The 16,237-nt window shown below is 36.3% G+C and overlaps 1 protein-coding gene across 1 annotated transcript; it reads right to left on the bottom strand.

The window, feature by feature from the left end:
• Positions 1-1,028: 1,028 nt before the first annotated feature.
• LOC121372164 (E3 ubiquitin-protein ligase RNF8-like) lies at positions 1,029-15,666 on the bottom strand. Its single transcript, XM_041498439.1, has 8 exons — positions 15,509-15,666; positions 12,260-12,376; positions 10,346-10,936; positions 9,144-9,365; positions 8,126-8,320; positions 6,662-6,866; positions 3,439-3,717; positions 1,029-2,654 (listed from the first exon to the last, which is right to left on the bottom strand). The coding sequence occupies exons 1-8, from the start codon at positions 15,629-15,631 to the stop codon at positions 2,614-2,616; spliced, it is 1,773 nt and encodes a 590-aa protein (XP_041354373.1). The 5' UTR covers positions 15,632-15,666; the 3' UTR covers positions 1,029-2,613.
• Positions 15,667-16,237: the final 571 nt, after the last annotated feature.

Genomic DNA, 16,237 nt, shown 5'->3' on the forward strand with positions numbered 1-16,237 from the left:
GTGTAATGTTTGTCTGTGTGTGTAATGTGTTTGTTTGTGTGTGTGTTTGTAGTGTGTTTGTGTAGGTGTATGTGTTTGTGTGTGTGTGTGTGTGTGTGTGTGTGTGTGTGTGTGTGTGTGTGTAATGTGTTTGTAGTGTGTATGTTTGTAGTCTGTGTGTAGTGTAGTGTAATGTGTTTGTGTGTAGTATGTGTGTGTTTGTGTATGTGTTTGCGTGTGTATGCGTTTGTAGTGTGTGTGTACGTGTGTTTATTCTAGAAGCCCCATTATCCATCAGAACTGTATCAGTGCTGGGATGTCATTGTGTGGCAGACAGATTTTTTTGAACCCATTTAATAAATGTTCCCAAAGTACAGAAAAGGCAAATCATAAATACTTCCTGATGACCTAATGTAGAAATTAAAGTACTTTCCTAAGTGGTTAATATTAGCTAACGGTTACTGTATTATGGTATATTAATATTTAAGACAAATCAATGAAATCATGTCATTATTAGGTACATATATGATTATGTCACACGGCATCCGTAGCAGCTGGCTATATTTCATTTTCACCAGTTAATTACAACTATTCTTAAAGGTTAACTTTATAATAAAGTAACGTTTTGCCAAGTTGTAAGCAAATATCAGGACATTACTATAAGTATATTTTCATTTGCAATAAAGACTATTTTAATTTTATAGAAATTATTGAAAATCCTGCATTAAGATAGCTTTTTGGCTCAAAGGAAAAGGAACTACGAGTTAACTCCCTTGAAAAATCATGTAATTCAAGCAACTTTGGCACAAGCACCGATTAGTGTCTTGAAGGGTCTAAACTGGTGCACCAGGAAGGAAGGAAAGAAATGTTTTATTTAACAATGCACTCAACACATTTTATTTACGGTTATATGGCATCAGACATATGGTTAAGGACCACATAGATATTGAGAGAGGAAACCCACTGTCACCACTTCGTGGGCTAATCTTTTCGATTAGCAGCAAGGGATCTTTTATATGCACCATCCCAGACAGGACATACCACGGCCTTTGTTACACGAGTTGTGGAGCACTTGCCGGAACGAGAAATAGCCCAATGGGCCCACCGACGGGGATCGATCCTAGACCGATCACGCATCAAGCAAACGTTTTACCGCTGGGCTACATCCCGTCCCCTTGTGAATTAGAGACAAGCCTCAACAGCTTCTCCATGATGAAAGACAAAAACATGTTTTTAAAGGAATACTGAATTAGTTTTAATCTCTCATGTCAACCAAATCTAAATCCTCCAAAGAAAGTGATGCTTTGGACCAGCTTGTGTCAAATCTCTTAACAACTGGAGCTCCCCTGGTATACTTAAATATCCCCTAACAAACTGTTAGCTGCTTTAGACACTTTCAGTAAAGGACTTCATCATTCCTCTGTCTAAAGACAGATGGCTATGAGTCTACTAACAACTAAACATTGAATTAACGTTGGTCATTATCTGTGAGGGACTCCCGTCACCAATTTCCCTGGTGGTAGATACACCTAAACTTTCATCACAATATAATACTTGTGTGGTATTTGATGGCTCTCTGTAATGAATTCATCATGAATCTTAATGTGAATCATCTGTACGGGTCCCGATCAACTATCAGACAAGAAACACTGGTACAGATTTAGGGTTCATAAATAACTGGTGCACTACTCGTCTGAGCCATCAATATAAGTGACATGTCACACAACCACACAATATTCAACGAAGACTTTTTTTTTCTGCCTGGTGTTTCTTCGTTATATCTCCAGAACATCAAACTAACGATCCAACACTCCAACACTTCGTATGACAGCTAAACAGCATACTTATGTTCATCTATTAACATCCAGAATTGTCACCTTCATCTTCATCAACATAAACTTCATCACCTTATCCTCCTGTACCTTGCATCTCAGACTTGAATGGACGACTGTGGGTGGGTGGAATTGTTGGTAGTAAGGAACGATAGTGTGTAGGTGGTTTCAGCTGATAGGGCATAGGTAATTACAGCCAGTAGGGTCTACTGGCCTTTCCCAAATCCCCAACCACCCACTCTGGTAAATCCTGCCCCATGGGACTCCGGCCCGGCAAGACTGGGTGTTGTAGGGTGAAGCTGCATTGGGTGCAAAACCCACCACTTTCCAATACTCCCTCCTGAGCTTAAATAATTAAATAAAAGTAGCTTATTATTTTTCACAATTTGGGTGCCCGTTCAAAAATGGCAAGATAATAAAGATAATTAACCCAATAGCACTAAAAACAAATTTAGACCAATGCATCAAATCTATAATTCTCCCTTCTTTCGCTATAAATCAATCAAAATTTCCCCTCTGCCCTGGACCAAGCCAAAGGGGTCTGTGCCTTGAATGGGTGATGGTATAAAAACATTGCTTGGAACTTAGTACACTGAAGGTTCCTTTGATATGATCATTCATAAAGGTTTTCATCATCCATTTGAAACAGCCAACCTGCCAGACAACTGTAGTTATTAATTTGGCCACTAATAACTGAACCATTATTGTAAATCTGGACAGAGTTTTCCGGTCAGTACTTTCTCAATGACATATGGGCATTATTCCATCAGTAATCGTTGACAGGACGAATTTTCAGAAGTCACTAATTTAAAGGACATCCATTTGCCCAATGACCAAGAGCACCTGCAAATAGCAAAGTTATATTTTTAAAACTTGCATTGAAAATTTAAGTGTTAAGGTTGCACAGCACCATTAATTTTTCCATGCAGTTCAAAACAATTTCTATGTCAGAATATATTCTGTGAAAAATACAACACTGTTGAGAGGGTCATGTGACTACTAATTTTAGGGAGTGCTCTCAACTGACATGTACCATGGAAAAAATCAACATAGGTCAACCACAAAATGTTTCAATTAATGGCCCCTATGCCCGACCACCGCCTAGAATTGCTGTTATACAAGTGGCACCATACCACTTGCACTATTGTTATGAATTAGTACTACATATAACAAGTTACTTCAAACCAATGCGTTATTTAAATACTACAGAGGTCAACCTACGTGTAATCATCAAAGAAAGATTTCAAAAAGCATATCAAAATTTGTAGTATTTTTTTTTATGAGGAACTATTTACTAAACCAGACTATATTAAGCTGCTACAGCAAGTAACGACGCGACAAATGGTAGTTTGTTGCCTTTAGTAAAAGATCCATGTACGATTGTATTCATTTTAACTATGTCCCGACACAATTTGCTTAGTACATCGCAAAGTGATCCTCAACAAAATATTACCTGCAAACAGCCATATACTAATAAGTATAATGTATGTCAACAACATATGCACAACACATGGTTGAAAAGAAAAGTGGCTTAAATGTCGTGTTTAAAATATACATATATACATGTATATGCTTAGAATGTTTCCAACAACAAACTGAAATAGAAAACTCTGCTGTATATCCTCACCACATGTATAGCATCTTCCATATCCACCATAATAGGAGTCACTCTCTCCACTAACACTGCCACTGTCACTGTTGTCATTTTCACTGTCGTCAGTCAACAACTCGGAATCATCACTCTCCACAACAATGAGACGTTCTGAGTGCCGTGAGCCACCTGGGCCACCACGGGCGGCTCCTCTAACTCGAGCCTGGCCCCGCACCCGCCCCCGCCCCCTCCCTCTACCACCCGACGGTCCAGGCTCCTGTACTCTGTTTTCTTCATCAAACTTTGCCTGCTCCTCTGCAAACAGAAGCAGTGGCAAAATATTAATTTAAAGCACTTAAAAAAAAAGTCATGTCATCTTCTGAAACCATAATTATAAAACGTCTCTTTACTATCAGTGCAAAACACAACATTCTTAACTACAATTCATAATTTTTTAATATGGTCCATATTAACAAATGGTGCCTACATTGTATTTGTCACGGTATTAAAAGCCAGTGAATAAATATTCTTCTTTGTAAATATATAAATAGAGTAAATAGGAGATCTGCTGTGAAATAGCCCATGTGTTTAATTACATGTTATACCTCCCTGAAACATCAGCTGTACAGCTTTTTTTCTTCAATTACTGTTTGTATTTAATTATGTGCTGTGTGTATAGTGTGTTCTTTTTCCTTGTATTTTGTAATTTATGTTTTGTAAATTGTACCTTTGCCAATAAAACAGAAAAAAACACACAACTACAGTTCATAATTATATAACGTCTCTTTACTATCAGTGCAAAACACAAAATTTTAATATCCACCAAGATGAACATTCTTAAATACAATTCATAATCATATAAAGTCTCTTTACTATCAGTGCAACAAAATATTTTTTAACATGCACTGAGATGAATATTCTTAAATACAACTATAAACCAAGTTTTATTGTAGTGTGTGAGAAATAACGCTACATGTAAAATCTTAACATTGGAGCTAAATAGAAAAGAAGTTATGTCATTGCCATCGCCACTGTCAGAAAAGTAATACCTATATCAAGGCAAATCAGAAACTAATATTATTCCTTCTCACGACTAGCTCCGAGTTAGCAGATATTTTCGCCAAATTATCTATAAAACTTCAACAACCCAGTTATTTTGTATCAAAATAGCAATTAGCAGGGATAGAAGCTAATGCTCGCCCCCTCGCCCCTGGCAAGTAGAAATCCCTGGGGCGAGTACAGTATAAATGGCGCTAGTCGCCCGGACGAGTAATACTGGGCAGTTGTAACCCAGATTCATGATGCGGACAGTCAAACTATTTTGCTAATGAAACTTATTAAAAATACAAACTGTAGATGTATTTCATCAAAATAAATTGCCATGACAGATTGACAAAGACAATAGGTATCAGAGTTTCGTTTGGTCTCGATAAATCCGGATATTTACTGCAAACACAATCAGAACTTACATAAATGTTTATGTGTGTGTGTTTATGTGTGTATGTGTGTGTGTGTGTGTGTGTGTGTGCGTGTTGGTGCTTTGTGCTTGTTTCGTCGGTAATAAATAAACGCATTGTAATAGATCATGTTGGCATCGATCGATTTTAACTAGCTGCTTCCAAACGTCTCAAGTTTACCAATGGACATCCGAGTGTATTAGGACAGAATAAAACAATTCAGTAACAGTAAAGATTATTCCTGAGTTGTATGACTTAAATTAATTTAATATTATAATTGCTATTATTTTTTTGTAAACACCCCACCCTTTGCTGCCGCCTTTGTGGGGGGGGGTAATTTAAAAAAAATAAAAATTACTGAATGACAACCAAGGTGGTGTACTTTAGTGTAATGTTTATCATGTGTAATTATCATCTTTTAAAAAGTATTGTTAGCCAGAAACTTGTGACAATGGCTTCTAAATAAGGAATCTCCATTAAACAAATACTAAAACTAACCACAATTGACAACACATTTGAAACTTCACTTTTATTCATTTTATTATGGATGCCCGTTATATATACACCATTAAAGATAAAGTACAAGCAACATAGTAATGTGTGTTCAATCCTTGAACAACTTGCTAAATCCCATATAGGTTTCGTCTTCTCAAACTGCTTCAATAATGAAGTGGGGGTGGGGGGGGGGGGGCTAGTAATTTTTCCTGGGGACTAGTAACTTTCCTCAGCTACTAGTCCCCCGGGCCAGTCAAAATATTTCCTAATTTCTACCACTGATTAGTACATATAATTAATTCGCAGTTGGCAAATTTGGCCAGTGCCAGAGTTAGCCCTGCTTCTTCACTCTAGTGAAATATTATTTTGGAAGGTCTGGATCAGTGGCAGGGCATTTGCCTGAGGTGTAATATGTTTAGGAACTACTTCATTATTTGTTGTTTCCTGATATGAAACCAGGCATCGAAATGTTACTACATGGCCTCAGATCACAGTTATCTTCCAATCTGGTTGACCAAAATCCAGAAATATGTCTGCACAAGTAGTGTGCTGTTTGACTGTGGCAACTATTAGACTGAAGTTGACAGGGGAGAGAATGTAGTTTGCAAACATGTGTAACTTGTCGACATTGAAGATTTTTTTGTGGTAATTCTGGCCCATGCAAAAGTAGTGCTTTTTGTGTAAAATGGGTGTACTCTGGCCAAGTTTAGTGGGTGTGTTTGTTCAAACCAATATCCTGGGAGAAAGAGCTGGACAACAGGGGTTGTCTTTTTCAGGTATGTTGTGCCCAGGCAGGCAAAGGTACATAAAAAAAATCCATGGGCCTGCTAATATTAATAATAATTCTATAGTCACTAACACAATATAGAAACACATAGCATAAATAATTGTGGTCTGTGGCCTGATACATGTCAAAAAATGTCGAGAACGGTACAGCTTATTCTACAAAATCATATGAAACTAAAACTACATGACTTTGTTTAGTTCAGTGTTATTCAGAGACACATACAGTACCAGTACAGTGAGAACAGTGACATGAATGAATAACAAAATGTTAGTGTGTCTGTACAGGGATTTTATAATAATAATTTTAATAATAGTAATAATGACAATATAAATGTGTTGTAACGACCCCATTATCTTAGCACTAAGATCACCTTAAGTGCACAGCTACCGTAGCCACTTAAGGTGATCTTAGCTAAGATCACGTCTGTATTTTGTGGGAACCTGTTAGTGGTTTTATCAGAACAAATGATTGTTTTGATACCTGTAAAAGTAGCTTTATTATCACAACGGCACACTAATACCTTTTCTTGCCTGGACTAGTTCTTTTCGCTTCTCTTTCATCTCGTCACTGAGGTGTTCGGACATTGCATCGATATAGCTGTCAAGAACTATCGACCTCATGTGTGACGTGACCGGGGCACGGCAGATCGGACACTCCTTCTTTCTTTTCATCCAGTTTGCGATACACAAGGCACAAAATGCATGTGAGCAGTTCAGAGATGTCGCCTGTAGAAAAACAATATTACAATGATTTCAAAATTTAAACATCAGTAGATAATAATGATCTAGTATATTGTTAACAATCAAATATTTGTGACTTTAGTCAAATCTAAACCTAAATATTTATTTCAAAAGATGTGACAGAAAAACACTGTAAAACTATAAATGGCACTGTAATATGGACTTTTTGTCTCTTTTCTTTTCTATAAATTTAGTTTTAAAACAAACATAATCATAATACCTACAGACCCACAGCAGGGTTCAACAAATCCACTAGCCCTCCATCCCAGCTAGTGAAATTTTGGTCTGGACTAGTGGAAATGATCCACTATATTACATGTACTATAATAAATAGGGCACTAGCCAAAGCTTCGTTGAAAGCTAGTGACTTTCTCAAACAGTTGTCGTACACTGCCCACAGCTTACAGCAACATATATCATATATGAAAAAAGTTTTAGTTTTTTTAGAAAACTGGAAAAAAATTATAAATATTTAAACTGTTTGTTTCATACACCAGGGCTTCTAGATTATGGTAGCCCCACTCCCATGACTAATGATAATCAATGTTGGGCTAGTAAATAACTAGTATTACCTGGCCTGATGGCTAGTGAAAACAAAATGGTCAAATGTTGCAGTTAAAGTCTATTTCGTAAAACATGAATATCATGACCGCACCTCAACCCCCAATTTTAGTGTTTATAAGCTTTATCTCCATCTTTAGGTGACATACGGTACCTAATTATTACTATTATTTAGTGAAATTGTATTAAATTAAAGTAAAGTAGGGCTAGTGAATTTTTAATCGTGGTTACTAAATTTTAAAAATCAATGATCTCATGGCTAGTGACTTAAAAAACAATTCTAGAAGGCCTGATACACTGTGCAAGGTTACATGCTAAGTGGTTCTATCAAAATGGATTACATTCCCCTTACATGGTTGGTATAAATTAAGTGATATATACTGTAATTACTACATTTTACAAAATAAAAATTAATATCTTGTGGACTTGACGAGTTTTGTAAACATCCCCCCCCGTCATATATGTGTTTTGTTTGTTTTCTTGCTGTGACATCAGGGCTAGCTCTGGGTGAGAAAACCAATTCAACAAATTATCTTTAAAGATGCAAAATCCAACGTTATTTTTCAACAAAATACCAACTATTACATGAAATGTTTTCGCCAAATCAAAATAAAATTCGCCAATTGTTCCTGAAATTCTTAACTGGCGAATTTGGCGAGTGCCAGAGCTATCCCTGTGAGTACCTGGACAAAAAGTTCGTTACAAATGCTGCACTGCAGCTCAGTCTCCATGAGCTCGGCGAAGTTGGACAGGACGTCTTCGCGCGCCTGCAGAACGCTCTCCTTCTGTTTCTCACTCTCCGCCTTCGTGTCCAGCAGCTGACTCTCCAATACCTTCTGCTCCAGCTCCTTCTTCTCCAGAACCTTGTCAAGCTGCTCCTGTATATCACAAACAAGTTTGTTTAACGCCACCACTACTGTACAGCACATTGATTTCTTAATCATTGGCTATTGGATGTCAAATATTTGGTATAAACACAGGCATGATTTTTAAAAAAACAATTCTTAAACATTTTAATCAATTGATAATAATCAATAATCAATAATATTTATCAAATTTTAACAGTTAACAGTTAAAATTAGTAAAATTGATAAACAGATTTGCTTATCTTTCTTCTTTTTTTTCTATAACAAAATACATGTATGCTGTATTATATAATTTTAAGAATTCGTTTAGTACCAATTACAATGATAATGCTAGAGATGCATGAAGGTAAATTAACAAGATATTAAAATATTCATCACAATCTAACAAATCCAAAATCAGCTATTTTAAAGAAAATAGACATTTCAACAACAAAATATACTTTTCATGACAAAACATTTATAACTTTATATAAACTGTGTAATTATTTTACAACAGGATAATATTAATAATATACCAAAAGCTTACGTGTATAATTAAAATAAACAAGTTACCCTATGAATCCAGTGATATGGAAACTGATTGCTCCAAGGTAAAGAAAAAAACTAGAGTTCAGTATAAAAGGTTTACTGTTTCAAGAGAAACAGAAATGAACTGCACACACTACAAAATGAAAATGATCCTTGAAAAAAAAAATACACAAGCTCTTGCAGGCCTTCTGGGAGTTACTGTGCACTTTTCATCAAAGAACAAGCCCAGGAATCTTTTGCGGGAGCTACTGAAATGTGGAATTACCCAAAAATCTAGCGAATTTTCATCTGTTACAAACTCATTTACCTTTTGCTGTAACAATTCTGTTTCCAACAGTTTATCTTTCTCTTCAAGAGCCTTCGCCATTTCATTCTGCAGTCTCTCCTCCACCCGCTGTTTTTCCGAGAGAAGAGCTTCTCGCTGCACTTTGAGGTGATCCATCAGCTCATCCTCGCGACTCTTCAACTGCGTCTCAAGTTCCTCACGAATTAGTCTTTCCGTTTCTACTTTCTCTTTTAATAAAGCTTCCTTGAAAAGAGAAGAGTAAAAATTTAATAGTACCTTCAGTGTATTAGTTTAACATGGGAAAGCTGCAGGCACATGTGTGGGAAGGGGTTCTGTTTTTGTAAACATTTCTGCACATGCCTGATCTGGCCCTTGCTACAAACTGTACTTGAAAAATAATACACATGCATCAATACACATGATTTTTATGCATCATTGTAAACCCTGAGTTAGTATTACTTAAAAGATCATAAATAATATAACAATATAACACCTGCAGTCACAGAACATTAACAAGAGAAAAACAATGACTCTGGCCTCATGTTTATAAAACTTTTAGAGTCTATACTCAAGACTAATAGAGACTGAGACTTTAACATCATAGCAATGCCATACAATTTGTTTGCATGTCACATCATTACAGATTTGAGTCTAAAGACCAAACCACATTGTTAACAACAATGATAAATTACTCTCCTACCTTTAATTACCGCTAGATTCCCCCAACATTTTGTCCAGATACAAATCCTGAGAAAATGGAAGGATATGACGTAAGCTAACGTCATGACATGCATTATGGTATAAAGCAATCGTCATGACATATTAGTTACGTCATATGCTTCAAAGGCTTCTACACATTGTGAAGAGCATTCCATAAAAAAAGAGCAAAATTGCAGATGGTTACGATCTAGTATATGGAATCTGCTGTGTCATTATAATGGGGATTTTTTTTCAGGAATTGTGTCTGGAGAAATCTAACGATAATTAAATGTAGGAGAGTAATTTATCATAGGTGTTACGGGGAACATTTCATTAAGTATCACGTCGCAATTTGCTATGCAAGTTTCAGAGATCACTACACAATTTTAAAACATTAAACAATAGTTGCTAATCAATTTTCAACTGACTAGAAATATCACAAATAACGATTTTGAAAACAAAATGTGTTAAGAATGTGGTTCGGACTTTTGACTGTAAAGTTTTATCAGCACGGGGCGTGACACCTGTTTCTGTAGCATCTCCTGCTTCAGCTTCTCCTCCTGCTTCTTGAGTTCGCTCAGTGTCACAGCCTGGGCCTCCCGCTCCTGTTTCTCCTTGCTCAGCTCCTCCTGCATCCTCGCCTGCTCCTCCTCCTTCTCCTTCAGCTGGTTCTGCATCTCCAGCATCCGCTCCTGGATCCTCCTCATCTCCTCCGCTTGCCTCTCTTCGTTGTCTCTCAGCTGCTCCTTGTACTTCTTGTAGGGAGACCTGCCGTCCACTTGATCTCCACACAGACGCTTTGTCACATCTTTACCATCTTCCAGATCCGGTTGCGAACTGGAAACATGGGAATCGCTCTCCGGCTGTGTGGACTTGGTTTTGTTTTCATCTTCTGTAGTCCGACTACTTTTCAGTCTCTTGGATTTCGGTTCAGAGTCACTTGAAGATTTCGGTCTCTGTCGTTTGATTTTCACGGATGAGAAAAATTTGTATAAGAACTCGGGAGCTTTTGATGGAGAGGTGGATATTCCAAGCTGTATGGTATCGCCTTCTGACAGTTTATGGGGTTCTTGGGCAACAAGTTTCTCACCATTTACAAACACTCCATTCAAACTCTGTGGAATAATTTTTAAAAATTCACTCAGTATTTTATTGTTATCTACACATTAGATCCATTGATAAAAACATGATTAGCTGTAAATATAGTATGTACAAATTATTATTATACACAAATTTTTAAAAAGCATAAAACCTATTTGGTGGTTAAAGTCAGTTTAAGTCATAGTTAACACCCTCAAATAGCAGTGTACATTTAACAGTCAACCCACAGAACAATTGAACACCTGCTTTTCCTGATAAAGAATGTAGCTACTAGGGTTAGCAGTGTTTGAAATAAGCACTTGTCCGTTTGTCCCAATAAGTGAAAATCTATTCAGAGGAGCAAAGTGTGCATTGGTGGTTTTCAGGGGACAAGTAAAAAATTTCAATGCAGTTTAATTTGTAGCAATCACAAACATCATCCTGGTGCTTGAATAAAATAAACCATTTATTTGGACATGTGGAAAACGTTGGCAGACAAGTACATTTCTAGATGCATTTGTCTGGTGGACTAGAAACAATTCTGCTTATTTCTATCACACGTTAGTTACTACCTTTTTTTTTAACTAATGAACTCATAATTTGGATAGGTGTAGTTTTAATCAGACTGGAAAAGCTGTCTTAAACACTCAAGCTGGTGATTGTCTATTGTACATACACACATGTCCATTAGTAACCTTGGATCATGCACAGAGCCATGAAAGTGTCACATGATTTGCAAGTCAACAGTGTTTACCGAGCTGAAGCCAGGTATTGTTTTCAGAATTAATCCAATTCACGACATTTGGAAGATAAAGCCACCGATCAATGAGTTTTTAACGAAGTAAATGACAGTAAATGTATTTCTGTATTAGTTAGTAGTGATGCAATATGTGATGTTGCTTTACATGACTGATATTGCTCTTTAAATTTGGGTATATTTTTCAGGATTCAGCCAGAATCATAAACATTATTTAATATAGATATTTTGGGATTCTGTCTTATAATTTTAGGCTTCCGAACGAAAATCTGGGATCTGCGAAAGTATGGACTTGTGCTACTTTTGCAGCCTGGATATTATGACTATGTTTTAATTATGCTATGTTTCAAACATAGTTTATTATACCGTGTAGATGCTCACATGTTTTAATTAGTTAAAAACAAAATGAAAACTTTTTTTTAACTTAATGTACCGTATGAGCCTCAGTTATTTATTCTACATATGTATGTTGTTATAACTTTGCTACAACAAAAGATGGTATAAGTGTACCCATGGGACAAAAGTGGTCCTTGTATTTAGGCCTGACTACATGTACATATAAACAGATTTGTTAATTCTTGTCTTTAATTTTTTGACAGACCTTGTTATCGGTTATTGTCCAAGATGAATCAGGATTTTTATTGAGAATGCAGTGACATCGTGAAATCATAACAGACAGCAAACAATGTGTCACCTCTGGAGATCGACCAATTGTTACCTGAAAAAAATAGATATACATGTATTTGTATCACAAACACAAAATAAAACAAAAAAGTCTTTATTTGTAACCTTTGCCGTTAACCATGCAAAGAAATGACATGGAAGTACATGTACAGTAACAGCAAAAAATTCAAAACCATTCTATTCATTTACTTGAAAGTATCAAATGGGAAATTACAAACTTTCATAAACAGTAGAAAACTACTACTGAAGCATTTACATGTAACTGTGCTTTTCCCAATAAATCATTCCAATGTACATACATGTCTTTAATATATTGCATCTACCAGGTACTATCCAAAACATGATTATTGGTTGTTTGTGTGTTCCATTATTTATTGGTTTAACATTAGCAAAGAAGTAATGTTTCCTTCTGTGAACACAAATTGTAGGCTATGGTTTCTCTTTGCAGTTCAGGAACATTTTCATTGCAATAAAGTTCAGATAAGTAAGTATATCCAAGTACAAAACTTACAAACCCATAAAACCATTAATTTGACCAAGTCTTTTTTGTTTATTCCTAAAAATTATCAATATAGTCCACCTGACTTGAATGAATGGACTTAAAATGGAGGAAAATTAATTAACACTGACCTATAATGTCCAAATCAAATTGTTAACTACGATACATTACTCCCTTACCTTTAATTACTGTTAAGACTTTCCCCAATTCTGTCCACACACAAATCGTGAAAAGACCATTACATTGACAGATTCTACATACGAGACTGTAACTATGTCACTGATATAGACTTCGCTGAGATTGCATAGGGCAAAATATATTGTCAACATCCCTTACTGTGTTATGTTTCCAACTCTGTTCACTTTGTTTTCTCGTGCACGGTTTGCGCAATTAACATCCGATTTGTTGTGTCGTCTGCATGTCGTTCATTTGTGAGATTTTTCCTCACAGTTCTAGAACATTTTCATTAACAATAAAGTGCAAACTTGTAAGTATTTAAATACAAAACCCTATAACCATTAATTTTTCTAAGTCATCTTTGTTTATTCCTTAAAATTGCCGATATCAGGTCCATGTGACTCGTAGAAATTGACTTAAAATGGAGGAAGATGATTAACATTCGGTGCGTGTCACATGACTTCACACGTGTCAGATCAACAAGGCCAAAGCATTTAATTTTTATGATTTTTAAGAATGCTTGACAAATTGAATTTTTCCTTTAAATGTTGTCTAAACAAAGTGTTTGTCAACTGCATAGTTAAGAAATATATTTTTTCATGTAGAGGCCTTAAAAATGGAAAATGACGAACAGCACATATGTGGTATGATACTTTTTGCAAACGCATGCGCCTGAACGCAGTTAGAAACATCGCACTCTTTCCTGTTTACAGTTGGTGTTTCACTTTTATTTACTAGAATGGATTTGTTTTATGTCAACGTTGTTGATTTTTCACGTTAACTGATTTTTTTTTATGTATCATAGCTGAAAAATGTAGAATAGTATTTCCGTAAATATTGTATTCGTGTCTTTGTCGTTAGGTGAACGCAGTTTGGGATGTTGATGGTATACAGTTTTGCTTGTTTGTGAATTACTCTTCAAGAGAGGTGGATTGATATGACTTAATAACATTATGACATGTGCTAAGATATATTGCACTTATCATGACATTAGATTAATAAACGTACATGTATTTTGCCCTATGTGATCTCAGTTAAATTGATATTGGTGACATTGTTAGATAGGGTTCATACACTTGAAAAAATTTCATTTTCCAGGACCGTTTTACATTTTTCTAACTTAAGAGTCTCATTCATATATGACATGTGTAATCCATGTCACTGTACAATTTATGTTTGGAAAAAAAGGTAGAAGAGTAATTTATCGTAGTTGTTAACAATTTGATTTGGACTTTAGACACATAATAGCCATAGTTTAAATGTACAGAGGTGTCATAAAACAAATAGTCCTTCACGTGATCAATCATTCAATGCAATCAGAAAAGAAATATTTTATTTAACAATGCACTCAACACATTTTATTTATGGTTATATGGCATCGGGTATATATAGTTAAGGACCACACAGATATTGAGCGAGGAAACCTGCTGTCGCCACTTCATGAGCTACTCTTTTCAATTAGCAGCAAAGGATCTTTTATATGCACCATCCCACAGACAGGATAGCACATACCACGGTCTTTGATGTACCAGTCGTGGTGTACTGGCTGGAGCGAGAAATAGCCCAATGGGCCCACTGACGGGGATCGATCCCAAACCGACCGCGCATCAAGCAAACTCTTTATCACTGGGCTACGTCTCGCCCCCTGCACTCAGAAATTCACACGCAAGACTCGGACTCGGGGACAGGACCCATATTCACAAAAAAGTGTAAATTTACGTCTACGACTAGCACTTACGTGTGCCGTAGATTTACGTTTACGTGCAAGAAGCACCTTATTCTCAAAGATGGTCGTAAATGTAAACGTAACTTAGTTGGACGTAAATCTACGATTTAACATTCTCACTGGAGTAATTAATAAAAACACATTAGAAACGATGGCTACTGGGTAAATAACAAATGCGCAAAACGCAATTTTGTTTGTCGTCTCCTAACAATAACATTGCGAACAGTGAACCATGGCATTTTGGTATTGGTGGGGATCCGCGTTTTGGTACAAATTGAGGACATTTCTTAAAAAGGAAAAGATAACTCAGGAGAAATTGGCCAAGTCGAAAACATCCGTTCGATCACGAACAAAAATATGTTCAATCCGTGGGCGTTCGCCATAGCAAACTACTTCATTTATTGGAAATGCTGCTAGTTTCCGTAAATAATAGTAAATAACGGCGATCGTGCTTGATTTATTATATGTACACAACTTACGTGCAGCGTTAGTTGCAAATTGAGACACTCTTATATTTACGTCCAACTTTACACGTAACTTACGTTTTCGTTGTTTCGTGAATAGCTCTTCAGCCGTAGATTTACGTTTACGTGTAAAACTAGGCTTACGATATTTTGTGAATATGGGTCCTGATCTCTTGCGCATCGGTCTACAGGCTGGTAGGTACTGGGTCGGATCCCAGTCGAGGCATCAATGTGCTCTAGTGGCGTCGTTAAATAAAACAAACTTTACTTTGATCTCTTGCGACACTGCACCGTTCCTACCTTATCGGTTTCTAGTAAGAGAAGACGATACTTTTTTACATTATCCCCAATTCGCTGCAAACAAGGTAAGTGTTCATAAGCCATTGGAAATACAATAGGATTTTGTATTGTTAAATACAGCATAGAAAAACTTAATTAAAAGTTTAAAGATCGTCAACTTCCCGCTCCATTATACCACCTATGAGTAGAACGTCATACATTCAGAGAAAAACGTCATCAAAGACTGGTATTTCGTCTTACTGCGCAATAATGGGTCTTGGTGGTTGTACTATACCAAATAGAATCTCATAGACGACAATGTTAACGCAAGGGGCTAACAATATAGCAATAACAAAACTACGACCCATAAATATGAATACTACAACACCTTTCCCACACCTTATGTCACTTTATTATATAAAGTGTAGAGTTGTAAGACCAATACACAAATTCTCTCACTTCCTTATCTTCATCAATGATCTTCCCAAACAGTTCTCTTGTCACATCTACAAAGCACTCTATGCAATCTGGAGCCAAGCTGAAAGCATCACAACTGCAGCTACAAGAATGCAGGATGCTGTTGACAGAGTAGAAGACTGGGCCCAAAAATGGGGAGTACAGATAAACAAGAAGAAAACAGTATCAACTTTTTTTTCCTTATCAAATGCACTTGGAAAATATCAGCTCACCCTTGACAACTCCAACCTTCCCAAAGAAGAAACCTTAATATATTTGGGGGTGAAGTTCGAC

This window comes from Gigantopelta aegis, chromosome 4, assembly GCF_016097555.1.
Source record: "Gigantopelta aegis isolate Gae_Host chromosome 4, Gae_host_genome, whole genome shotgun sequence".
In the NCBI taxonomy this organism is placed as follows: Eukaryota; Metazoa; Mollusca; class Gastropoda; order Neomphalida; family Peltospiridae; genus Gigantopelta; species Gigantopelta aegis.

What these genes read in the sequence shown, in the direction of transcription:
- LOC121372164 (XM_041498439.1), bottom strand. Translation starts at nt 15,631, where the DNA reads ATGCTGTATTTAACAATACAAAATCCTATTGTATTTCCAATGGCTTAT. An exon ending in TCTTACTAGAAACCGATAAG is followed by an intron (nt 12,377 to 15,508) that starts GTAGGAACGGTG and finishes TATTTTTTTCAG; the next exon opens with GTAACAATTGGTCGATCTCC. An exon ending in CAGAATTGTTACAGCAAAAG is followed by an intron (nt 8,321 to 9,143) that starts GTAAATGAGTTT and finishes TGTGATATACAG; the next exon opens with GAGCAGCTTGACAAGGTTCT.